The sequence below is a fragment of the Pelodiscus sinensis genome, chromosome 24, assembly GCF_052426305.1.
Source record: "Pelodiscus sinensis isolate ZL-2025 chromosome 24, ASM5242630v1, whole genome shotgun sequence".
Taxonomy (NCBI): Eukaryota; Metazoa; Chordata; order Testudines; family Trionychidae; genus Pelodiscus; species Pelodiscus sinensis.
This window is the reverse complement of record NC_143075.1, coordinates 2,662,374-2,688,489: the sequence shown is the minus strand read 5'-3', so window position 1 is coordinate 2,688,489 and position 26,116 is coordinate 2,662,374. Positions and strand designations below refer to the sequence as shown.

At 48.4% G+C, this 26,116-nt stretch overlaps 1 protein-coding gene across 11 annotated transcripts in view; it reads left to right on the top strand.

Moving 5' to 3' along the window:
• KCNAB2 (potassium voltage-gated channel subfamily A regulatory beta subunit 2) overlaps positions 1 to 26,116 on the top strand; it is a 115,089-nt gene that overhangs the window by 49,198 nt on the left and 39,775 nt on the right. For 5 of the 11 annotated variants that reach the window (XM_075906454.2, XM_075906457.2, XM_075906452.2 and 2 more), the window contains 2 exons: positions 1,278 to 1,410; positions 16,124 to 16,362. In XM_075906454.2, coding sequence (XP_075762569.1) covers positions 16,145 to 16,362 — 218 coding nt within the window. In that variant the 5' untranslated portion in view covers positions 1,278 to 1,410; positions 16,124 to 16,144. Of the gene's footprint in view, positions 1 to 1,277; positions 1,411 to 2,079; positions 2,122 to 16,123; positions 16,363 to 26,116 lie in introns of all 11 variants that reach the window. The other 6 variants (XM_075906463.2, XM_075906458.2, XM_075906460.2 and 3 more) reach the window with 2 other exon arrangements.

Sequence of the window (26,116 nt, the reverse complement as noted above, 5' to 3'; positions counted from 1 at the left end):
TGCAAACCCTGGCATTCCACGATACCTACAGCCCTATCCTTCCTGATCCGCATTCGTCTGTGGGCACTTGGACATTTACGTAGTTTGACCTTGAAGTGTCTAAAGCATCCGTGTTTGTACAAGGTTCCGCACGTCTGGCCTGGTTCTGATAAACACCTGAGAACGGCCGTCCTGGGTCCGACCAAAGGTCCATCTAGCCCAGTGTGCTGTCTGCCAGCAGTGCCCCAGAGGGAGTGAACACAGACGGGAATCATTGCGTGATCCCTCCCCTGTCGCCCATTCCCAGGGTGGACCGTGAGCGTAGGCTGATTCGGCCGTCACCTAGGGCGCCGTCTTCAACGGGGCGCCCGGGACGCCCAGATTTATACGCCACCGCCATTGATGGCCGTGCAGGCGGAGGCGCCAATCGCGTGTTCCGCCGGGGGTGCCGGCTGCCGGAGCCGCCTCGGGCCGCCTCTGCCCATTCCCAGTGGGGGACACCGTGAGAAGGGACTTTTCTGAGACCTGTCTGCACAAGGAAAACTACAAAACTTTTCCTCTGCGGCTGCTGTCTGTTCTCTCGACCAGTGCCAGCAACTGGGCAGGCCGAGTGTAGACATGGCCACAGCTGGTGCCGGCAGGCCGTCTAACCTTGCTCAGAACCGGCCGTTTCAGTCAGGCCTCCGCCACCAGATGTGCCTGTGGCCCTGTCTCAGAGAGGGTGGAGCAGAACGAGGAGGGGCTGGCAGATGGCTGGGGAGAGGGCGGGAAGGTTGTTGTCCGGAGAGAGAAGTACAGATGAGACTGATGAGTTGGGAGAGGAGACAAGCAAGAGCGGGTAAGATGGGGCTGCAGAACCAGAACTGCGGATACCCCACTAAGCCTTCCTAGTACTAGGAGAACCAGGGGACATTCGATGAAATCGAGCAGCAGAAAATGTACAGCCCATAAAAGGAAATCTTCCTCTTCACCAGCCACAACTAACCTCCGGATCTCACTCCACAGTACATCACTGACGTCTTTGCTCGGCAGCTTTCAGGGGAGGTTTGACGTGAACATGGATAAACGCGGCAGGATTTTTTAAATTGTGCAATTACGTGGAAAGTATGTAACCTCTCCTGGTGCAGGGCATAATCCCCACCCTCTGCTGAGTTGGGGGGTCAGGAACCGGTGTCCCCCACTGGGAGGCTATTGCTTAATTATCTTCCATTAGAGGAAACGCAAAAGTTCATGCACTTTCAAAGTGCCATTTATTCTGCTGGTAACGTTTTATTCTGTGTGGTCTGTTTGTTTTTAAGAGGGTCAGAAAGAAAACGGAGCCTGAAAACGGAGCCTGAAAACGGAGTCTGGCTCGATGTATCCAGAATCTACCACGGACTCCCCTGCTAGACTTTCGCTAAGGCAGACTGGCTCTCCAGGGATGGTTTACAGGTGAGCTGTTCAGCCGAGTTTATTGCTTTTCTGACTACCCTCCACACAGAAATTCTCCGTTACGGCGAGCACGTGTCTTGCAGTTCTTGAAAATTCTGGTAAACCAGTAGTGGTGACACTGAGGCAGCCACGGTATTATCACAAAATACATCACTGGATTGTTTTGAAGTTGCTTATTAAAAAGTCATTTTCCAGAACTGTGCAAACACTTGACAGCACTAACAAAATGTACGCTTCCCTCCGGGCTTTGGTGCCTGTTTGTTAAGGAACGAGTCGCTCTTTGATTTCTTTTCAAATAATCTATTGTATTTAAGGGTTTAAACGTAGGTTTTGTGTGTGTCATTTTTTTTTTAAATCCTGCATGACATTCTGTTGTGTCGGGTGAGCCGCAATCCACTTGCACAAAGCTTGAACCAATTTTGTGCCCAGAGTTCTCTCTTCCACTTGGTGGCATCATTGTCAAAGTTTCCCAGAGTCTTTTGGCTCGTCTCAGTGAAGAGAGACCGTGAAGACATTAAAAACGTTCCAGAGGAGCTGAACCGTGGCGGTTCGCTAGCGCGCCAAGCGCCTTACAAGATAAATTAAGGCTGAGCCTTCTGTGTCTGGCACCTGGCAGTTGTTAAAGTGACTTGTGGAATATTTCTTCTTTCTTTCCCTTGCTGTCGGAAGTGCTCGGTATGGGAGTCCCAAACGACAGCTCCAGTTCTACAGGTAACACTCCCTTTATTTTTAATAAAAATGCAAGTGAAAAGTAGCCCTGGGCATAATGATTGACACGCAGGGTCTGGAAGGTCTCAAGCTGTCCTGCACCCGCAGAGTGTTCTCTAGCATCAAACTCTGCAGGCGTTGGCTCGACAGGCTGAAGGAAATGGAGGAGCGGACCAGAGAGACATTGTCCTAGTTCTCATGCTTGTGCTGCACAAGTCTCGTTAGCTTTCGACTTGTGAACATTGATCTGTCCCGGGGTGAATGAGCTGAGCCAGCATTGAAATGATTGACGCGGCTGCAATTCATTTAATCAGAGGTAACGGGAGTGGGCATGTGTGCAATTTGCATGGGATAATTTAGCCCGGCGTGAAGTGTTTTTGGGTGGCAGTGGGTTAGAAATCCGGGTAATTGCACGATTGGGAATGACAACGATAGGAAATTAAAACCCAAACCAAACCCAGGGCCGTCTAGTGCTGGGGTGGGCAAAAGCGCCTCCATGGGCTGGGGGGGAGGGGGAGAAGTGCACAAAGTTTCCTGTGCCCTGCCCACCCCCCCGCAAGGTGTGTGCGGTGCTTAGAAGCACCACGTGCTCCTGGCAAGGCAGAAGGAGACTTTGCACACTCCCCCGCCCCCAAGTCCTGATTGGCCTGGGGGCAGAAGTGGGCGTGCCCGAAGTCTCCTCCCACCGGCAGAGGCATGGGCGCCTTGGGGGGGGCAAAGATTTCATGCACCCCCCCCCCCCCGACCAATCGTGGTCTGTGGGTGGGAAAGCAGAGAAGTGACCTGGCCCCGCCCCTTCTGGTGCAGCCTGGTGCCACTTCAGACATTTTTGAAGTGGCCCCCGGTCAAAAATTATTGCCTCTCCCCCCCCATCCCATCCCACCCCCGGTCTAGTGCATCAGCCTGGTTACAATTCCGCCCCATCCTTGTCAAGAGGGCAGGGCAAGTGACCTTTGCACGTGGCCAGGGGCCAGCCCCGCCTCCCAGTTAGGGGTTCGTGATTCTGGCTGCTTTCGTATTCGGGTGCCCAGTCTGAGGCCTCTTCATGGGGCCGATTGCCTGGTGCGGGAGCTCGGCTCTCACTTGGAAGGAGCTTGGTTTTCAGACTCACTGGTTGGATCTGTAGTAATGGGGTGGCCCCGACGGGGCATCGCTTGGTGTGCTCAGCCGGAGGCCACACACAGGGCTGCAAGTCTGTGGCATGTACTGAACTGGTCACTTCTCCGGCCTGGGGCGGGGGATGATGGAGGCCTGGGTGGAGCAGCTACAGAAGTGTGTGTTTCCTGTGGCGCTGCAGCCAGGGGGCCCTGGAATGGGGAGGTGCAGAAGGCGGCTTTGCAGCCAGCGTAATGGGACGCTCTCCGTTCGGGCTCCCCGCACTCATCTGCTGCGTGCGAGGGGGGCTGCGCGTTTGAAATCCGAAACAGGGAGGTGTGGGGCTCGCCGTCGTCGGGCAGGACCCCAGAGCGTGGTGGTGTTGATGCTGCTGTCGCCAGACTCGCCCACAACCCATGCGCATCTCTCAGGCTGCGCTGCTGTGTAGCTGTGAGCTTCGGACGGCAAACCCCAGACCTATTTGCTTTTCCCCAGAGTCCCACCGGGCTGGTGTCCAGGCCCTGTTAATCTGGGTATGTGCATTAAGAGAAACCCCATTACCTTGCATACAAGATGAAATAATTTTTCTTCATCCTTTTACTGTCTAAAATCAAAGGCACCACTTTCCCCCTAGAAACGCTGTGTTAATGGAGTGCTAGAAAGCATTTGACCATTGATGGAGGCTGAAGGTACTGATGCAATAATACAGCAAATTGCTGAACCAATTTCAGTGCCGGATACCAGCGTGGGCGCTAAGGAAGGATGAGGCTGCTCTTTAGCCCTCTAGTCCAAATCTGCCCAGTTCTTTGTTAATTGATAACGGACGTTCTCAGTTGATACATGCATAAAGCCACACGCATGAACCCGAACAAGTGTTGAAACAGAAGCGGGATGGAGCATGCGAGGGGGTAAGGCAAGATTATAAAAGAGGGGGAAAAGTTTTAATCCACCAGGTGACGTAATAGTTGTCACGATGTTTCTGTGTTTGGACTAACACGGTCATAACGTTTTATCCTCATGCATGCCTGTATATGCGGTAGCAGTCCCTCCGCTAGGCTGATTGTACAAGAATATGCAAAGCAATGATTAAATAGATCATCAAAGCAAAACCGTTAATCGTTAATGTTGCACAAATAATGCAGATGAATTCGTATTGCCTTAAGCCATCAACAGATGGTTTATGGAAATCTGGGGCAATCTAGGCATGGAAGAAATCTAAGGAACAATTCAGATGAGTTGTTTGGCACAGGGTCCGTATTCGTAACAGCCACTTACAAGTAACGCTGACAGGAGAGGGTGGGTTAAAAAGCTAAGACCACACACACGCTTTTCTCCTTAACAGGAGCTCGTGGACTTGCACTTCCTTTGCTTGACATGTGCTCCCTTTGGGTGTGAATCTGCAGGGCTGATTTGAAAGGGTGATTTACCTTAAATGTCAGGGGCCAGGGAGGAGCAAGATCAGCTCCATTGCCCCCTGACCCTGCCAATGCTTGCTAGCCTGGTCAGGTATAAGAGCAGTCCCCTAAGATCAGCGGCAGCGTTCCCTGTAAGCTGAGCTCTTTTGTGGCCAAATGAGAGATGCAAATGCCGCCCAGCTGATGAGCAGAGCGCCCACAGCTGGGTTTTTTGTTTCTACGGGTGGTGCACATCCTCACATGCCTCGGTGCACATAACAAAATTTATTCTGTACATGGAAGAAAAAGATTAGAGCGAACGTTGATCAGCGGGTCTGTTCCTGGGCTTGGAGCTGCCTTTGGCGGCTTTGTTTTACTGTTTAGCAGTGACCCGGTACCTGAACGTACCATAAAGTACGGCAATGCTTAAACACTCCAAGCAGGAAATGGAAAAGTCACAAACACTTTTTGGTACCTTGGTAGAAATCTGTTCTTCTCACTTTCCCATGGCTTCTAAGCACTGGGCAGAGTTGGGCCAGGTGGAGTTCCCTTTGGCAGCATAACAGAACGCGTCACAGGCCTGATTGGTGGCCCAGTTTAAGTCCCTTTGTGCCACTCCAGCAGTCCCAAAAGGCTGGAGAGCGCACTGGCCCTGGCAGAATCGTTGGGTGGCACAGCCTGGCTTAGACCGCCCTGTGCCATGCCACCACAGCCACGGGGCAGCAACTTCAGTGGGGGCGGTGGCATCCTCTGCCAATCTGCGGCTACTTTCCTGGCTGCTTGGGGATGACTCGCAGGTGGGAGTGGCTCACTCTGACTTTGACCCTGTGGCTGGCCAGGCCCCAGGGTCAAAATAGTGATGCTGCCCCCTCAGTCCCTATCCCCTCGCACTGGGCTGGGCACAATTTCGTTCAACTTCAGTACTGGGCCCCCTAAGTGCCGCATTGCCACCTGACTGCTGAGTGGCTAAAAGGTGACCCTAAGCGACAGTAGGGATGTTAAGTATCGGTTAATTGAATAGTCGATTAACCTCAAGAATTCTTATCAGTTAGTCGACTATTCTATAGTCCCCGAAGGCGGGGCCAGCAGCCTGTGCACCCCAGGCCCACTCCCGAGGAGCCCCTGCCACTCCGCACTACTGCCCCCATATCCCAGGCATCAGCGCGGGGTGCCAGGCGGGAGGTGGTCTGTGAGGGGAGCCAGTTTAAAAACCAGCTCCCCTTGCGGACCAGCTGCCTGCCACCCCACACTGCTGCCTCTGACACAGAGGCAGCAGCACGGGGTGGCAGCAGCCCCTAACTGGGGTGGGGGCTGAGCTGCCGGAACAGAGCCGGGCTGCCTGCCTGCCTGGCTGCTGATACACTGTAAGTGCAGAGCTGCAGTGGGGGTAGGTCCTGGACCCAGCATGAACGAGGACTGATCCAGGCTGCTGGCCAGCCTGCTAAAAAATGTGTTGATGAGGGTGGGGAGGAGCTGGTGGGGGGGGGGGGGAATGCATGTAGTCTATAGCATTAATCTACAAGCTTTTGCTTATTGGTTAATTGACTACACTATCCCATCCCTAAGCGAGGGATTTGGGTTTGATTTCCCCACCAGGGAAGGTCCTTTCTTGGATTGAGAACTGGTTAAAAGACAGGAAACAAAGGGTAGGAATAAATGGTAAATTTTCAGATTGGAGAGGGGTAACTAGTGGTGTCCCCCAAGGGTTAGTCCTGGGACCAATCCTTTTCAACTTATTCATAGATGATCTGGAGAAAGGGGTAAGCAGTGAGGTAGTAAAGTTTGCAGATGATACCAAACTGTTTAGGATAGTCAAGACAGAAGCAGACTGTGAGGGACTCCAAGAAGATCTCACCAAACTGAGTGATTGGGCAACAAAATGGCAAATGAAATTTAATGTGGATAAGTGTAAAGTAATGCACATCGGGGAAAATAACCCCAACTATACGTACAGTATGATGGGGGCTAATTTGGCTACGACAAATCAGGAAAGAGATCTTGGAGTTATCGTGGACAGTTCTCTGAAAACTTCCACACAGAGTGCAGCGGCGGTCAAAAAGGCAAATAGGATGCCAGGAATTATTAGGAAAGGGATAGAAAATAAGATCCAGAATATCTTACTGCCCCTGTATAAAACTATGGTACGCCCACATCTTGAATACTGTGTACAGATGTGGTCTCCTCACCTCCAAAAAGATGTTTTGGCCTTGGAAAGGGTTCAGAAAAGGGCAACTAAAATGATTAGGGGTTTGGAACGGGTCCCATATGAGGAGAGGTTAAAGCGACTGGGACTTTTCAGTTTAGAAAAGAGGAGACTGAGGGGGGATATGATAGAGGTCTATAAAATCATGAGTGGTGTGGAGAGGACCGATAAAGAAAAGTTATTTATTAGTTCCCATAATAGAAGAACTAGAGGACACCAAATGAAATTAATGAGTAGCAGGTTTAAAACTAATAAAAGAAAGTTCTTCTTCACACAGCGTGTAGTCAACCTGTGGAACTCCTTGCCAGAGGAGGCTGTGAAGGCTAGGACTATAATAGAGTTTAAAGAGAAGCTGGATAAATTCATGGAGGTTAGGTCCATAAAAGGCTATTAGCCAGGGGATAAAATGGTGTCCTTGGCCTCAGTTTGTCAGAGGCTGGAGAGGGATGGCAGGAGACAAATCGCTTGATCATTGTCTTCGGTCCACCCTCTCTGGGGCACCTGGTGCTGGCCACTGTGGGTAGACAGGATACTGGGCTAGATGGACCTTTGGTCTGACCCAGTACGGCCGTTCTTATGTTCTTATGTTATGTTCTTATGTTCACCCCTTTAATCTTTGTCCTCATTTCACTGTTCAGCTTCCACAGCCAAAGGTATTCCCCTCCCCTGTGAAAGTGACAGTGCAGACGCCTCCCCTGCATGGCTCATGACGGCTCTGCATTTGCAATTCTACCGCCCCGTTAAACCATGTTGGAATTCTGAAGTTAGCGGAAAGGTGACACTGCCCTGTGCAGAACTGAGTCTCCCGTCCAGTCTCTCTCTGTTCTAGTAATCTCTGGGGACTACTAATCTAACGAGTCTCTGGAGGTAGAATTTAGTCGTTTTTTGGTTTACGTCTGAACAGTCTTGTTCTTTCTTCTGTAAGAAGAGTGGGTTTTGTGTTTTGTTTTTTCTTCTACTGGGATGTGATTAAATGTGACTCATACATTTGGCTGTGGTTTTTCAGGCAAACTCACAGCTGGGCTTAGACCAAGTATGGAAAACTTTTGCCAATTAAGAGAACTTTTCTGGACACTCTGGGTACGTTTACACTTGCCCCCTAGTTTGAACTAGGAGGGGCAAATGAAGGTGACCGAAGTTGCTAATGAAGCGCAGGATTTAAATATCCCGTGCTTGATTAGCATAGTCCCGGCTGGTCGCCATTTTGGAAATTGACTAGCCCGATTTAACTTGCCGTGTATAGACGCAGTACTCCGAGAAAAACCCTTTAACTCGAATTAACTGGTACTCCTCATTGCAGCCCCATAACCATTGTATGAGGAGTACCAGTTAATTCGAGTTAAGGGTTTTTTCTTGGAGTACCGCATCTATACACGGCAAGTTAAATCGGGCTAGTCAATTTCCCAAATGGCGACCGGCTGCGACTATGCTAATCAAGCACGGGATATTTAAATCCTGCGCTTCATTAGCAACTTTGGTCGCCTTCATTTTCCTCCCTAGTTCAAACTAGGGGGCAAGTGTAGACGTACCGTCTGAGAATATTAAAGGATTGTAATGAAAGTCTCCATGGAATCTTTGCTTTTGCTAATTGTGCTGATATTGATCTCTGTATAATGTAACTGTTAGTATGTGTTTTCCAACCTCGTAGTGGAGACAAGTTTGACTTTGAACTAGTCTGGAGTAGTTTACAACAGAGTGCCAACCTCAGGGCAGACCCCCACGCTAGTGGTGTAGTCTAGAATGAGACCTCACCATCCCCACACCAAATCGGAACTCCTGAAGCACAGCTGGACTTCCTGATAAATGGTCACTTACACCAGAATTCACCAGAGATTCAGGCTGCTCCCAGTCCCAGGAGATCAGTCACTTACCCTGGGCAGTTTGTACCTGAGCTCTCACATCAAAGACAATGCCTTGTGAGAAGCCAAGCAGCAAAGAGATCCAGTTTCTCCTGGTCGGTCATTTTTATTCCCCTCCGCACCCTCCGCCGAGCCCAGTATCCAGGCTGATGGGGTGAGTTCATGTACAGTATCTCCTTCCCGGGCAGAGTTAGCCATCCAGTCAACAGACTCTGTCTTTTGATGGCGTCGTAAACCTCTGTAAATTGTGTAGCGTGCCAAACAGGAAAAGAAGCATTGATTAAGGTAGAGTGCTCCTCCAGTACACGAGCTGTGTTGCCCACACCCAGCATAGCGTTATGCCTGGGACTGCAGAGATTATAAATGAGATCAATACACGTAGCGTCCTGCCGCATTTCATCAAGTCAAAGCCTATTTCTGTCAACTTACCACTTGGTGCCCGTTTGGATCGTGCTCATGCACAGATAAGCAAGACTGGTTTCCAGCTATGTGAGCCGTGAGTCCCGGGCCCTTGGCTTGCGAGTTGCCTTGGTTTGATACCAGTGAAACTCCACTGACAAGCCTTATTCCAGCATGACAGGAAGCTGCATTTCCTTAGTTTGGTTATAGCGGGTTCTATAGCGCTTATCCCTGCAACGCCTCCTCGTCATAACGATGCCTTAGCCGAGCTGGAACCTGTCATGGGGGGTGCCTGGCCACGGCCTCTGACAAGTATTTGCTTTAGAAAAAAGTAAACGATGCCAGTATTCATAAAGCAGCTGCACATCCACAGGCTTTTAGAGAGGGAGAAGGCCATGAATAATTTAGCTTCTCTTTGCTAAGAGGAAAATACCCTAATAGAACTAATGGAGCTCCTGCTAAAATCTTGACTCTGGAGTGACTTGTCTTATTCACCAATTGCTTTTGACATTTAGGTTCGACACTCCCATGATGGAAAAAACACCCAGCGGTACTTTCTTTTATAGCCATCTCAGGAAACCCAAATAAGCTAGAACTTTTTCTTTTAATGAGCAGGATTCCAAGAACCCGGGTGAGTTCGTGTTTTTCCTGAAGCGATCGGAACAGAAGGACCGAGTTCTCTTGGTATCTGAAACATAGTTCTGTCTGTGATTTCTGAACGTAGGAAGTAGTCTAGGAAATAATTTTCAGGATTTTATTTTTGTTTTTGTTTTGTTTTAAAGCAAGCTGCCTGCTCTGTTGGTGGAAGCCAGGAACTCCTTTTAGTTCAGTTGTTTTCTGTCTATAGGTAAATAAGACATAAATCTTTTACAAGAGAAATAGATGCCAAAGCTACTGTGTGTCAGATTGAAACTAGTCCTTTTGGAAGCTGGCTGTTTGTACCTTGTAACTGGTGATGCTGGCTCTTAAATGTTAGGATTTTTTTCCATTTTCAGTGATGTTCAACTAGATTTTAGCATCTCTTTGGAGATGGAAGTACTTTTGAAATATTCTCCGTTCAGCTGTACAAGTCAATTCAGTGTTTGTGTGGTTTTATATTTTAGAGAAGGCAGTTCAGTTACCTGCAAACTGTTGACTCAAGCAAGTTCTTTGCTTATATTTTAAAGAATAAAACTGTGAAGACTAGAAGCCAGCTACAGATTTGCTTACTTTAGACCATTGCTTTCTCAAGATAGCCTCCTCTTCTTCCGCCTTTCAATTGCGATGCTTTTTGGAACTTTATGTTTTTTAATTGCTGTACATGTTCTGGAAAATGCAATTATTTTTTGTCTGGAATGTTAACGTTTTGTGTGTTTATTTTTTGTGATGCTTAAAAACAGACTGCAAATTTGAGATAATTCAACGGTCTCTTGTGCATGGTTATATTTTTTTGCTTAGACTTTTGCAAGTTTTTTAAATTGAGACTTTGTTCTTCTTGTCCATATTATATTAAATATTTCCGTATCAATGACGAGAGCCATGTATTCATGATTAAAATGGCTTTACTCAGCTTTTGACACTTTTGGTTAACATTGCTTAGCTGAAAGTGTAAAAACAAAAGTCATATTCAAGATGTGCATTTGTTCAGCTTAACGCTATGCTCCTCAACCTGAGTCGGGTCCATCTCCCTTTGATTTCAGTCTGTCTGATGACTTTTAATTGCAGCTGGTAGGACCCTACAAAACCAATGTGTGCTAATGTAGGTTTGCCTCCAATTTTTGTTTAGTCATCAATCGGCAAATAGTACAAGAAGTGTGAGAGCTGCCTGCACATAAGGTATAGCGTGCTCCTTTCTTGTCACCATTCTAAACTTTAGTTCTGGCACCTACAAAGCGTTCTGACTAGTTTGACTTCTAGCAAAAGAGTTATTGACTGAAAATAGAATGTCGAAGTTCTCAAAGAGGGGCCAAACAACTGAACAAGGGCACCTTTTTGCCTGTTTCAAGCTACTGGCGTTTGTCAAGATAAAAACTTGTCCACCCTTTGTCGATATTCAGCTTTGTTTGTGGTTTAACTCTGTTAGTCTTTCATTCTTTGTCCATGGAGGAAATGGGCTTGAAAAACAGCATATTAATTCTAGAGGCAGCAAAAAATGATCAGGGTTTTGAGACCTTTGTCTTTTGTTGTAGGTTAGTAGCATGTCAATCCAAAGAATTCTTGTGCAGCTAGCTACACGCGCATATATGCTAGTGAGTTTACTAATTTCTGCTTTTACTCTTTAAATACAGTCCTTCCTTTTTCATGTAGTCCACCCCAAAGGTGAAATTCTCATTCATTGGATCAGGCCCTTACACACCAAAATCGGTAGGACTCCTGGAGCGCTACAGTGAAGCAGGAAACAGAATAATCCTCCTACCTAAAGTGAAAGAAGAGTGGAAAACGTGGCCATCAAATGCTGAAGCTCCTAACCACAGTTGCCGTATGAGACACGAGTGTTGCAGATGTCCAGAGCACTGCAAAATATAGTCAGAAAAAGTGGTCTGGCTTGGCAAGAGGCTGAAGTACTTTTTTCCATTTCTAATTTCAGTGATTTTTATGAAGCTCTTGCTTCCTTCTGCACAGTGTGTCCCGCTATTAACTCTTCCAGTCATTGTGTGAAAGGGTGGGTTTTGATCACTACATTACATTTTTTAACAAGGATTTTAACAAGATTTCTTGAACTAATTTTATTGCAGGAATTCTTGGGTTTTTCCACATTCACTTCTTGCGCGCTAATGGTTATTGATTCTTTTGAGGTTGCATTTTGTTGGAAAAGAGATGCATCTTCTGTGCTCTTTGAGACGAAATACCGCCAAGTCCAGCTTGCGTCTGACACTTATGAGTTTTGTCTCAGAGCAAGCAATTATAAAAGGCAGTCAGCGTTACCATCCTCACGGCTTGTGTTTTGCTGAGAAACTGAGACTGACGCTATATCAATGCATCTAATAATGGACATCCGTGGTGTTGACGTGTTGATGCTGCCTTAACCCAACTAGTTTGTTCACTAGAGGAATTGTTGATGCTTCTACCACTGTTCCTGCTCCCCATCTATCACCTCTTTGGAGACGAGCACAGTGAGATTTCGGAACGTGTTATCCTAGCTGTGTACTCTCTAGTTCAAACCACAGACTCTGAGTTTGCACAAGATTGAGAAGAGGGAGAGCAGACCTGAAACAGACTCAGAGTTTCTCCCAATACCTTCAGTGCCGAATTCTGGAGCTGTTCATTGGAACCTCTGCACCCAAAATAATAACTTGATCCAGGTTCCGATCACCTCATTTTTCATTCCTAAAAACAGCGAGAAGCTGTATTCGATCCTACCTGGATGAAAACTGGAAAGGCCCTGAAAGCAGCTTGCGTCCGTGTCGGTGTGCAGTTGCAATTAGCCATTACCCTGTGTGCTGGGCTTCCAAACGTGTCTACACCACTCCGCTTCCTTGGGTAAGAGATGAATCCTAGAATCCCAGGGCTGGAGGAGACCTCAGGAGGCACTGAGTCCAACCCCCTGCCCAAAGCAGGACCAACCCCAACTCAATCATCCCAGCCAGGGCTTTGTCAAGCCGGGACTTAAACACCTTTAGGGATGGAGATTCCACCCCCTCCTTACGTGACCCACCCCAGTGCCTCACCGCCCTCTTAGGGAAATGGTTTTTCCTAATATCCAACCTAGACCTCCCCCACTGCAACTTGAGACCGTTGCTCCTTGTTCTGTCATCTGCCACCACTGAGACCAGCCTCTCTCCATCCTCTTTGGAACCCCCCTTCAGGGAGTTGCAGGCTGCTATCAAATCCCCCGTCACTCTTCTGCAGATTAAATAAGCCCAAATCCCTCAACCTCCCCTTGTAGGTCATGTGCTCCAGTCCCCTAAGCATTGTTGTGAGTGCACCATACTGTCCAGTGCACTGTGACCCACAAATACTAGGGCCAACATTTCGAAAGGGAGAGCTTACTTAGGATCTAAAGACATGGTTGGATTTCCCGTAGCACTGGCACATTGGCTTCAACGGGCGCTGCAGGCTCCCAGCTTCTCTGACAAGCAGGGTCCTTTACGTGCCTGCTTAGGGCCACAGAGCTTAACTATAGGTCCCTGAAACACCATATACTTCGAGGGTTTCAAAAAGGCCTGGGGAAATAGCATAAGCTCTCCCTGTCTGCTGCCTAAGAGCTCCCTGCATGCTGCTGTGGCAGCGGGGTTTGGGTGCTGTCGCTCACAGAGCCTCTCTGTACTGCACCGTCAGCAGGTTCTTTTCAGCAGCCTGCATTGGATGGAAATCCGATGACATGATGCTGTGCCGTGTCTGCTATTGCAGATAAAAGTATTGGCTCAGTGCATGGATTGCAGCAGTCTGCTGCATAGACATTGCATCTGCCTCTGAAGAGCTGGCTGCTGCAAGGGGTGGGTATGCAACCAGCTGTCACTCAGGGGCTCTCTTGGAGCACGGCTCTAATTGAGAGAGGGTTTGGTGAGTGGGACTTTTATGCACAAATGAGATTGCTGACTTGTTTAGCACGGCAGACCTGCATTTTGGTCTAACTGACACCGGATGAGGATCTGGCTTTCTGTCTGCCTGCTCCACTCATGGAATTCTGATTGACACCAAATTAAACTTTGGCTTTTACGTTGTTCACTCAAATCCGTGCAATGCACAAAGAACTTTCTTTCAGTGGCATTTTCTCAGGAGCATGTATTTAACCCGATATTGAGTGGCAAACCACGCAAGCAACTAAAAAACCCAGGATCAGTGATATCAGAGGCCTCTAGGAATCTAAAGAACCACAAACAGCCAGGTTTTGATCTCCAAACTGGCACAATTTCTTGACGCAGGGAGCACGTTGTTGTTTGATACATTTCCAGACTGCCTGCCAGAATATATTGGAATAACTTTTTATAATGTGGATGTTACTGTCCTGCAACCAGAAAAGAGACATGCAGTATGAAAATATCTGTAACCTCAATCTGACAGGTGCCACGGGACCACTCCCTGTTTATGAATCTGACGAGTCTGTCCCGCAAGAGTTTTGTGAAAGTGACACAGTACCGATTCTTAGCATACGCCGAAGTTTGAGCAGCTGAAGAAATCACATTTGTTTTTGGTTTTTTGCTGAGAGAAATGAATGTAACGCTCTACGAGATGCTTAGCTGTGCCATTACAAAGTGGTGTTGGGGTGGCTTTTCTGAGAGATTTTGCAAATAATGGCCAGCATGTATTCTGTAGGCATCAAAGTAGAAATCCTAAATCTTCATTTTTAACCAGGAGACATCTTAGGTGATCACAATGCATGATATCTTTGATTGCAGGTCTTTTTTGGCTTCAAATGCAACATGTTAGTTTGTCATTGCATTCACTGTGGCTGTGTCTACACTGGGCCACTTATTCTGGAAAATCAGCTGCTTTTCCAGAATAAGCTGCGAGCTGTCTACACTGGCCCTTGAATTTCCGGAAAAGCAACGACGCTCTACTGTACAAAATCAGCCGCTATTCCGGAAAAACTATTCTGCTCCCGCTCGGGCATAAGTCCTTATTCCGGAACACTGTTCCGGCAAAGGGCCAGTATAGACAGCCCAGTAGTCTTTTCCGGAAAAAAGCCCCGATCACGAAAATGACGATCGGGGTTCTTTTCCGGAAAAGCGCGTCTACATTGGCCACAGACGCTTTTCCAGAAAAAGGGCTTTTCCGGAAAAGCAGCCTGCCAATGTAGACGCTCCTTTTCCGGAAAAACTGAAAACTGAATAGTATTCCGGAAATTCATGCCAGTGTAGACACAGCCATAGTGTTTCTGGCTTGTGGGTTAGTACTGTATTGAACTAAGGCATTGTTGTAACTTTTCCTAACTCCTTACAGAGTGAAGGCCTCTTAGGGCATGTCTACGTGAGGAAATTATTTCAAAATAAGTACATTTGAAATAAGAACGCTCGAAATAACAAAATCAAAATAGCGTGTCCTCGCTACAGGGAAGCCTTGAAATTAGTCCGAGGGAGGCTCTGTTAATGTGGATGTGCTACCTCGACATAGAGCCCCAGGATGTGCTGGGGAGTCATTAGTTTGAATTACTCTGGGGAGTCGTTATTTCAAAATAGCACCGGAGCATCTACACGTCCACTGTTTCGAAATAACGGTTTCAGAATTAGCATTATTCCCCAAGAAAAGCGGGAGTTCAGATTTCAAAAGAAGCGGCCCAAAATATTTATTTTGAAATAGTGGGCGTGGCAGTGTGGATGCTCCGCCTATAAATTCGACCCAAGGGGGGTTATTTTGAAAGAACTCCCTGGTGTAGACCAGGGCTTTGTGTCCAAGCGTAAAGGATTCCGCACAAGCCAGCTTCTGTTGAGGTCAAAGGAAAGACTCGTTGAGTTCAGTGGGAGCGGGTCGTGCACTAGGGGAGCAATTCATCCCGTTCTTCTTTTTAGAAACATCCCGGTGGTTGCATAGACACCCTCTTCCCCAACATTTGGAAATGCCGCTTTGTCGCTGTTCCAAATCCACTGGAATGAGAGTTTCCTCAGGAGGCATCACCTCCGAACACACCTAAATTAATGCTTCGTCTACGTTCAGCAGCGTATTATTGTACCACCAAAAGTAGATTCAAACCTTGCCCTTGGCAAGCCCACCTCGCTCTGCTTTATTCCCTGCTGCATTCTCCGCGCAGCTTGGGTTTTATGTGGAAACCTTTTGTTTTGCTTAATTCACTGATTTGGCTGTTTTAAAAGTAGTTCAGGCTTCTTTTTGACTTGCTGGCAACTTCAGTTTGCTTGGGCGTGTGAACTAGGTCTCTGAGGGCTCCCTTCCCAGCAGTCGGGCTCTGCTGGCCGGAGAAGAGGCCAGCGTGTGTGAGAGCCTAGGCGCCATTGCGCTAGTGCGGCTGACATGTCTGAGCTGGAGAGGAGGAGGTTTGGTTTTGTGAGTTTGTGCTCTACAGGGTCCGTCGTGGCTAGCTGATCGAGGGGAAGGAGCGATACCTCCTCCCCTGCCTCCAGTAGGGCACAGAGCATGTCCGTAGGCTGAGTTAAGCGTTTAATATCTGGAAAAATTTTCAGATTTCCAAATCAGGCAGCAGAATGCTGTCCATGACCTACAGCGAGAGCCTGAGAAGCGTGGCCAGCCGGTACCACTCGGACTGGGGTCTCCACCAGGTTCGCCCCACGGACGTGGTGGAGCTGCAGCGCCTGCGAGATGTCCGAGTGGCAGCACAGGCCAAAACCATGGAAGAGTTTCTCAGAATGCACGGGCTCTCACTGGACGAGTGCACAGCGCGCCGAACGGGCATGAGGTATAGGTAAGACCCGCACGTGCTTCCTGTCTCTGGGCAAGGCTACCAGCCCCGCTTTCCCGCTTCGGATGGGGTGTAAGCGAGTCCCTACGGCAGCAGATCAGCGGTGCCCACGGGCTGCGGATGGAGCTGCTGCAATATTGCATCCTCTTAAAACATCAGCAGCTGCTTCAGTGAACTCCTCACTGGAATTTCTTTGCCCTAGGGGGCTAAAGTGAATACTACTTGTATAACTAAACTTAAATAAGCGTCAGAGCCTTGTTATGGCATTTTTGGGAAATCTTGTTTGGGCGAAGCAGGTAACAGCAAATCCACGCGTGCAAATAAGCCATTAAAACTTCCGTGCGTGTGCACGCATGTGCGTGCGTATGTACTTCACTGTAGGGATGTAAAATCCCATTTAATGAGTTAACCAGTTAAATGTTAAGTTTAACCAAAGCTGTTTCCGACCCCAGGCTGGGTTGACAGCTCCCAGACTGCGCAGGGCCAAAAGCTGCAGCTGGGAGAGGGGGAGATATTGGAGCAACCTGCAGTGGCCTGGGGGGGAGGGGAAGGAGGGCTGCTCCCAGGTAACAGTTAACCATTACCCGATAAGCATCACTTAAGGTGACCAGTTACCTGTTCACATCCCTGCTTCACTGGTGCTAGAAAATCTTTTTTTTTTAAGCTAGATACCTGAAAACTCTGTCCACAAGTCTGTCCAGAATAACAGCCATTCAGCTAATGAATTAGTGTGTCTGGGGTTTATACCTGGGCTAGAGGCCAAATGCCCCACACGACCCACCTTGTACAACTTGAATTTAAGCCACCTTTTGAGACCAAGATGTGTGATGGATTCTAGGGGCGGGGATTCTTGCTTTTGTATCTGGGCCTGCCCTCTGAGATGCACCGTACTCTTTGTCATGCAAGAAGAGCCCATTAGTCCATTGTCAGACGCGGAGTGTGGAATTCATGGATGTACGGAGCCAGATTTCCCGTGCCAGGGCAGGTGCCGGCTGGTGTTCAGCAAGCACAGCCACCTCCCTTTTCTGAGTGGGAGAACTCTCCACCCTAAACCCATGAGAGGCCATGCTGTCTCCCATGACACCGCACACAGTCCCAGGAGCCTGCATGCAGCCTGCCGTGAACAGCCACTCCAAACTTTGCCCCTCTGCCTCTTCCACTATAGACCATGGGCAGGATGACCCTCTCCGGTGGAGCCGGTTATGTCTTTGCTCTTTGGTTCCTTGGATTAGGAACCGCAAGGAGACTCTCCTACCCATAATTCTCCCTTCTGCTCGTTCTCTGCCATTCCACTTGCATTTAACGTGTGCCGTGCGCTTGCTGCAATTGACAAATAACGTAATTTCCCCGGCCGTTCCAGCAGGTGGCAGACTTTCACCTGGAACTGGGCTTGTCCGAAGGGGAATGGATCCAATACTGAGTGCAAAGTGTCCTAGGCAGGTGCCTGAGGGCACCCAACAAGCTCCCAGCCTGCACTGGGAGGTGCGGGGTGCTGGGTCTTGCACTCGCACTCACTGGTGCTCTGGGCACAATGCTGGGAAGCTGCAGGTTAGCCTGAGCTCAGGATCTGCAGCCTGGTCCGTCGACGACCTACCCTTAGTCAATTCCGCTAGAGCCTTCCTACTCGCAGGCCGCACTCACGGCGTACGCCCAGCCCCACGCACGCCCCGCCCTGGCCAGCTTCCCCTTGGAGCTGCCCTCATGCAGCCCTGAGACACGAGGCCTGGTGCTGCCGGTGACGCATGCCATGGTCGGGGAGGGATTCGCAGGGTGAATTCTAGGGGAAAGACGCGACATATTGTGGTGTCCATGAGCTGGCCACGACTGGGTGTTTTTATAGCGGCTATGGCCAGCGTGTCATGTCAGAGTTTGTTTTGCTTTGGGGAGTCCAACTGTAGGCCTGGCAGGCAGGGAGCATCTCCAGTCCCCCACCCCTAGTTAACCTTTCACATCCCTAGCTGTAGTTCTGTCTAGCTGGTTTTCGACCCTGTGTATAGGAAGTGTCCGTATCCAGAAATCCATTCTCTCGAGGGTGGTTTGTGAAGGGTTTTATCCCCACTCATCTAGTGGAGAAGGTCTCTCCTGACGCATATTTAAAGGGCTAGAGGAGATTAGCATATCCACGTCCTTCTGTCCTGCCTTCTGTCCTGCCTTCTGTAGATAAATCGTCGATTGCGTCTGCTCCTCATTGGCTGTTGTTTTTTCCATGGTATTCTTGGTGTGCTGTTTTAGTGCAAAGAACCTACAATTTTTACTTCTTCTTTTAGGACCAAAGAATTATTGAACAAAATCTCACAAATTAAAAGCCATAAAAAGATTGTGTCCAGCCAGTAACCAGGGAAGTCAGAGCAGTTGAGTGTCATGTAAACCGTTGAATGTGTCAGTTGTGCATATACATATTGTCATTTTATAGCCGATGCACTAAAGGATTTTCTGCTCTCGTGTGTCCCTGAAACTCCCATAAAACTGGACAGCTCAGCTGGATTTATGAGGTTGGAGAGTTGAGAAAGATTTGCTGAGGCAGGGACCTTGATCTGCATTTACTGCTCAAAAAGCAAAAGACACATTAATCGTTTGCATCTTCCAGACTGGCTTTTTATCAAGTAAATTTCATTTAGCATCTCACAGGTTGTTTAATAGAATCTTGAAATGGAAACAAGTCACGACACTGCTGAGGTTATTAAAGATCCAAGATGGACACAATTCCTCTTTATCAAAACTGTTTCCCAGAATCCAGATTAGAACCCACAGTAAGTTTGGGTCTAAATATTAATGAGAGAAACTGAGAGCTGGTGTGGAACGTATTGGCGGAAGAAGAGTTACCCCAGCTTTAGTTCCAGGTTGAATTTGCCCGTCTCTCTCCAGGCAAACTCTGCCTGGGGAGGAAAGAGAAGCCAGCCCTCCAAGAAAGAATGACATCTTATCTGCCTGCTCTCTGTTAGGAGAGAGAAACTTTCTATGTTGGATCGTACGTTCTTATAAATCCTTAGGAACTAGCGTTACAAGAATGAAGATGGAACCATGTTGGAATGACAGCGTGAGGTACAGAAGAGTTCAGCAACTTGTCGTTTTGACCCAAATCTCTCAGCTAGATAGTGATGCAAGTGACAGGACATTTTGACTATTTGTAGGGTGATCATATTTCCCTACGCTGAATATGGGACACCCGGTAAAATAACTCATCCTCAAGTGAGTTCAGTGGCAATAATAGGGAATCATAGAATCCTAGAACTGGGAGGGACCTCGAGAGGTCATCGAGTCCAGTCCCCTGCCCCCATGGCAGGACCAAGCACCATCTAGATCATCCCAGACAGGTGTCTGTCCAACCTGCTCTTCAATATCTCCAGAGATGGAGATTCCACAACCTCCCTAGGCAATTGATTCCAGTGCTCAGCCACCCTGACAGGAAATTTTTCCTAATGTCCAACCGAAACCTCCCTTGCTACAATTTAAGCCCATTACTTATCCTATCCTCAGAAGCCAAGAATAATTTTTCTCCCTCCTCCTTATAACACCCTTTTAGATACTTGGAAGCTGCTCTCATGTCCCCCCTCAGTCTTCCCTTTTCTAAACTAAACAAGCCCAATTCTTTCAGTCTTCCCTCACAGGTGATAGTTTCTAGATCTTTCATCATTTTTGTTGCTCTTCTCTGAACCTTCTGCAATGTCTCCACATCTTTCTTTTTGGTTGTGGAATCCCCATCTGTGGAGATATTTAAGAGCAGGTTAGATAAATGTCTATCAGGGATGGTCTAGACAGTATTTGGTCCTGCCATGAGGGCAGGGGGCTGGACTCGATGACTCTTGAGGTCCCTTCCAGTCCTAGGATTCTAGGATTCTATGAATGGGAGCTGCAGGAAGTGGCACGGACTGGGACCTCAGCCAGTGGGAGCTGCAGTTGCCTGGCCCTGCAGAGGTAAGAACATAAGAGTGGCCAGCCTGGGTCAGACCAACTGTCCATTCAGCCCAGGATCCTGTCTGCCCACAGTGGCCAACGCCAGGTTCCCCAGAGGGAGGGAACAGAGCAGATAATCATCACGTGACCCCCTCCCCTGTCATCCATTTCCAGACAAACAGAGACTAAGGACCCCATTTCTACCCATCCTGGCTAGTAGCCATTGACAGACCTAACCTCCATGAACTTATCTAGCTCTTTTTTGAACCCTGTTAAAGTCCTGGTCTTCATAGCATCCTCTGGCAAGGAGTTCCACAGGTTGACTGTGCACTGAGTGGAAAGAAACAACTTCTTTTGATTTGTTTTAAACCTGCTGCCTATTAATTTCATCTGGTGATCCCTAGTTCTTATATTTTGAGAATAAGTAAATAAGTAACTTCCTTATTTCCTTTTTCCACACCACTCATGATTGTATAGACCTCTCTCATATCCCCCCTCAGTCTCCTCTTTTCTAAGCTGAAAAGTCCCAGTCTTTTTAATGTCTCTTCACATGGGACCTGTTCCAAACCCCTCATCATTTTTGTTGCCCTTTTCTGAACCTTTTCCAATGCCAAGAGATCTTTTTTCAGATGAGGCAACCACCTGATATAGCGGCAATAAGATATTCTCTGTCTCATTCTCTAGCCCTTTCTTAATGACTCCTAACATTGTTTGCTTTTTTGACTGCCTCTGCACACTGAGTGGGTGTTTTCGGAGAACTCCCCACAATGACTCCAAGAGCTCTCTCTCGAGTAGCTGTAACTAAATTAATCCCCATTGTGTATGTGTAGTTGGGATTATTTTTTCTAATGTGCATTACTTTAAATTTATCAACATGACGTTCCATTTGCCTTCCCAGTCAGGGAGGGAGATGCGCGTAAATACAGCAGTTGCAGCCTGCCAGGGGTTAGTGGTGGTGAACTGCCTCTGGCCCGTAGACCGGTTGTTGCCCGCTGACGGATATTGTCCTTGCCTGGGGGGCTCCTGCAGGGTTGGGCTGCAAACAGGCTGAAAACAGCTTTTCTTCCCACCCCTGCAGAGCTTAGCAGGCTGTTCCTGGGCATCTCTTAACCAGTATCCAGTACCATCCCCCACTAAGGCAGATGCTTACCAGGTAACCAGTTGCCCGTTCACATCCCTACAGGGCATCTCATCTCCATAGTAACTGAATCCTCCAGCTGTCCTGCGGGGCGGGGCAGGATCATGCTTGGTGGAGAGCTCGGGCCCAGACTTGAAGTGTGGTCACCCCACGCCAGAGCCAGGAACTGAGCCGAGAGCTTCCAGGGCCCAGCCAGGAACTGGTCGCTCCCTCCCCAGCTGCACACAGCTGCTGCTGGCCCCTGGTAAAGCCTTCGTGGACCAGGCTGCCCCGGAGGGTGAGAAAAGTTGCTCTGGGCTGACCTGAAAGCTCCTGTCTTCCCAGTAGGAAGGTCCGTGGATGTGGCCAAGTGCTCCCCAAGCAGGAGGCGATGGGTCCTCTCCTGGAAGGGGAGAGCAAGTGCTCTGCAGGTCGCTGGCTCTCGAGCACCAGGTGCAGAAGGGCTCACGCTGCTGGGCTGGCGGCTGCCACTTTGCCGCTGAGCGCCAGGGCGACGCCAGCCTCTCGCTGCTGGCTGGCCAGGCCACGACCCCTTGGACACAGCCCATGGCCTTCCTGCTGGCAGAGTGTTCAGGGAACCTGAGGGCGAGTTCCTGATCTGCGAAACGGGAGTGTTTATAAAGTAACCCCATTGAACCTGCCTGATTGCCTCCCGGCGGAGGGCAACACAAATGATTCAGGGGCTGGAGCACATGACCTACGAGGGGAGGCTGAGGAATTTGGGCTTGTTTAGTCTGCAGAAGAGAAGAGTGAGGGGGGATCTGAGAGCAGCCTTCACCTTCCAAAGAGGGATGTTGTATTTAGATGAATTAACAATAATGTGGGTGCATAATTGGCTGGATAACCGTAGTCAGAGAGTTGTTGTTAACGGTGCTAAATCCTGCTGGAAAGGGATAACAAGTGGAGTTCCGCAAGGGTCTGTTTTGGGACCCGTACTGTTCAATATCTTCATCAATGATGTAGATATTGGGATAGAGAGTACGCTTATTAAGTTTGCAGATGATACCAAACTGGGTGGGGTTGCAACTTCTTTGGAGGATAGGGACATAATTCAAAATGACCTTAGCAAGTTAGAGAAATGGTCAGAGGTAAACAGGATGAGGTTTAATAAAGAGAAATGCAAAGTGCTCCACTTAGGAAGGAACAATCAGTTCCATACATACAAGATGGGAAGCGACTGTCTAGGAAGGAGCATGGCGGAAAGGGATCTAGGGGTCATAGTGGACCACAAGTTGAATATGAGTCAACAGTGTGATGCTGTTGCAAAAAAAGCAAATATGATTCTAGGTTGTATCAACAGGTGTGTTGTAAGCAAAACTCGTGAAGTCATTCTGCCGCTCTACTCTGCACTAGTTAGGCCTCAGCTGGAGTACTGTGTCCAGTTCTGGGCACCACATTTCAAGAAAGATGTGGAGAAATTGGAAAGGGTACAGAGAAGAGCAACAAGAATGATTAAAGGTCTAGAGAACATGACCTATGAAGCCAGGCTTCATGAACTGGGCTTGTTTAGTTTAGAAAAAAGAAGATTAAGGGGGGACATGATAGCGGTTTTCAAATATCTAAAAGGGTGTCACAAGGAGGAAGGAGAAAATTTGTTCCTCTTGGTTTCTGAGGACAGGACAAGGACAGGACAAGGAGTAATGGGCTTAAAGTGCCTCTCTCTGATAGAGGCAGCAAGAGGGGGAGCAACTAGTTGCATCAGTAGTTGACTATCCGATAAGCTTCTGCTTATCAGAGCGTCAACTAGTCTCTTACATCCCTAGTTCCAGAGAGGCTGGAGAGAAGCTGTTTGCAGTAGTGACAGATGGCAGAACAAGGAGCAATGGTCTCAAGTTGCCATGGGGGAGGTCTAGGTTGGAGATTAGGAAAAACTATTTCCCTGGGAGGGTGGGGAAGCGCTGGGCTGGGTTCCCTAGGGAGGAGGTAAAATCTCCATCCCTAGGGGTGTTTAAGTCCCGGCTGGACAAAGATCTGGCTGGGATGATTGAGTTGGGTTGGTCCTGCTTTGGACAGGAGTTGGACTCGATGACTCCTGAGGTCTCCGCCCGCCCTGGGATTCTCTGACTCTCTACACATGGCATCTCAGCGTGTCCCTGGGGCTGAGGCAGTTACCCTCCCACCTGGTGAATGAGAATGAAACACCCTAAAGAAATCTGCAGAGTTCTGACCTGGGGACTTCTCCACACCTTCCATAGGCCGTGCCTGGTACCCTGGTACTTAAATCTCTTGGAGAAATGTGAGGGTTTAAAAACAATCTCTCCCCAAGAGGCATATTGGGAACCATCAGACGAGAGTAGTGATGATAGAAGGGGGGTTGCAAAGCAGCAAACACAATCGGGGGGTCTTGAGCCACTGCCATGGTGATAAAATGGAGAGCCATTCAGACGGGTACTTTCGGGGTATCCCCTGTGTAGGTGCTGGACCTTCTCTCACTTCACAAAGTCTGTCACATCGACCGCAGGCCCCAGACATCCAGCTCCCTCCCCCAACATCCAGCATCCCCCAAGTTTCACTGTCTTCAGCCTGACAGCAGAACTCCAGCATGCCCTGGGAATCTCAGTTCTCAGATGTCACATCACACCGATGTGGTGCCCAAGAGGAGTTTGCAGACAGTTTTGTGCCCGGTGCTTTGGGTGTTCGGGCTTCTTGACTTGTCTTGACTGCTTTGGATTCAACTCGAAATAAGAAACACCGCCCCATGTTAGAGAAATAACACCGAGAAAGAATCCTGTGGAGCCAGAAAACCAACTCCAAGTACAAAGGCAGCTGGCATGCCATTAATTTTGCATGTTCCTCCAGAACCTGGTGTAATGAGAGCATCAATATTTCAAGCCATTTTTGTTTTTTTTTTAACTACTGTATTATATTTTGGATTGACTGAAAGCTGGTACAGAATAGGCTTGGATTAGGTCCCGCTAGTCTGACGTGATGCTATTAAAACGGTCTCTGATTAGAGACGGAACAATTATTTCACTCCATGCATCTGAAATCATCCTGATACTGAAAGCAGAAACAGGAGATGTTGTAGCTGTTCCAGCATGCAGGTCAGTGACTGCAGCACTCCAGCACAGAAAGGGGAATCGCTAGACCCTCCATTTAAGGGGGTTGGGAATTTGGTTGTTTTTATGGTTCCTCTGTTATTGTCACCATTCCTGTTACCCCAGATTGGCGGCTTTTTTGTCTGGTGACTTACCTGATGTCACACCTGGTTTGCACTGGGACTGTAACCACTGGGGTAAAGCCCTTCTGTAGAACTGACTTACAGCTAAGCTCAGAGATTGGTGCACTGGGGTAAATGCTGTTCATGCCACACAACTACAGGAGGAGCCAAATCCCCAGTGCAGACAAGATCAAATTGAGATCTTCTCCTCCAGCACATCAAAGGCAGGGAATGAGGAACAGATGGTCCTGAGCAGGTGGGAAGGGAACGGCTGACGCATCCCCGGTGAAAAGTTGCGTTGTTGCATTTTTGTGTCCCAAACCAAGCTGCGCGCCTGTCCGTGCTGAGGCAGCTGCTGTTCTGCACACCTGCTTGTCAGCATGTGAGCCGTCCAATATTGCCGTTCTCGGAGGCAGGCCCACGCCAAAACCAAGCACACAGGGGAAAAAACCCTTCTGCATTTCATCCACCTTCTGAGCCCCGAGGCTGCAAATTGCTCCACGTGCGCTGCCCAGTGCCCACACCAGTCCCTTTCTTCGGGTTCCGCCTGCCAAGAGCTGCCCACAAGACTGCAACGAGTCGTAGGGCTGCCAGTGTCACAGCTTCCTGGCACTTCCTTCGATAAGAATGAAGGGAGGTTACCCTGGCACAGCAAAAGGAGCCTGGGTAATGGATTTATTGAGGAAGTGACGCTTGCGCACACTCTATCCAAGACATTATTTAGGGTAAAATAGTTCAGTGAAGCACTTCAGAAGTCAAGTTTGGAGGGGCAGGGGCTATGGTGACCTGCTTTCAGTGTCAGCCTGTTTTGCAATGAAGAGTGGCTAACGCTGGCTGGAAGATACTTCTGAAATCCAGCCCCAAAAGAAAAGATGTCATAACTATTGGGAATATGCAGGGAGAGTATAGCATTCTCTATATGCTGCCCAGTGCTTCTGCTGTTTTAAGGTGTGCTTCTGATTTAATAGGTTTGACTATTTCAAGAACCTCTGGAAGTTGTTTGACAATAACCTACCCTACTTCTGTACAGTTTCCCTTCAAGTTTAGAATGGAAATGTATCTCCAGTATCCTAGCAAATGCTAAGCCGCTCCACTCAGGTAGCTTTTTGGTTGGTGAAGTTAAACCTTCTGGCTTAGACGCAGAGAAGGCTAAGAGACGCTGAGACGCTTTGGAGGTTGTTTGGGGATCAGAATTGCTTAACGAGAAATGGTTCTGTGTTCAGCACATTTCCTCCGAGAAATAATTTATTGACTGAAAAAATCACCTTCTGAAATATTGTATAAATTGAGGATTTATTTCTAATGACAGTAAGTAATTCCCTAGGTCAATCAGAAAAAAACCTTTTAAGCGATTTACAGCAAATCAACAAATTACTTTTCATCATCACCCAGAAATTGCTTTTAAAAAAAGAAACCGTACAACTAGGGAACCAAAAACCACCCTTTGTGTGTGTCACACTGAGGTTGCTACCAGAAATTAGAGATGCAAAGGTCCTGCGCCCGCAGCTCTCGGCCTTCCCAGGAGGCTGTACCCCTTTCAGGAATCTGATTTGCCTTGCATGCCC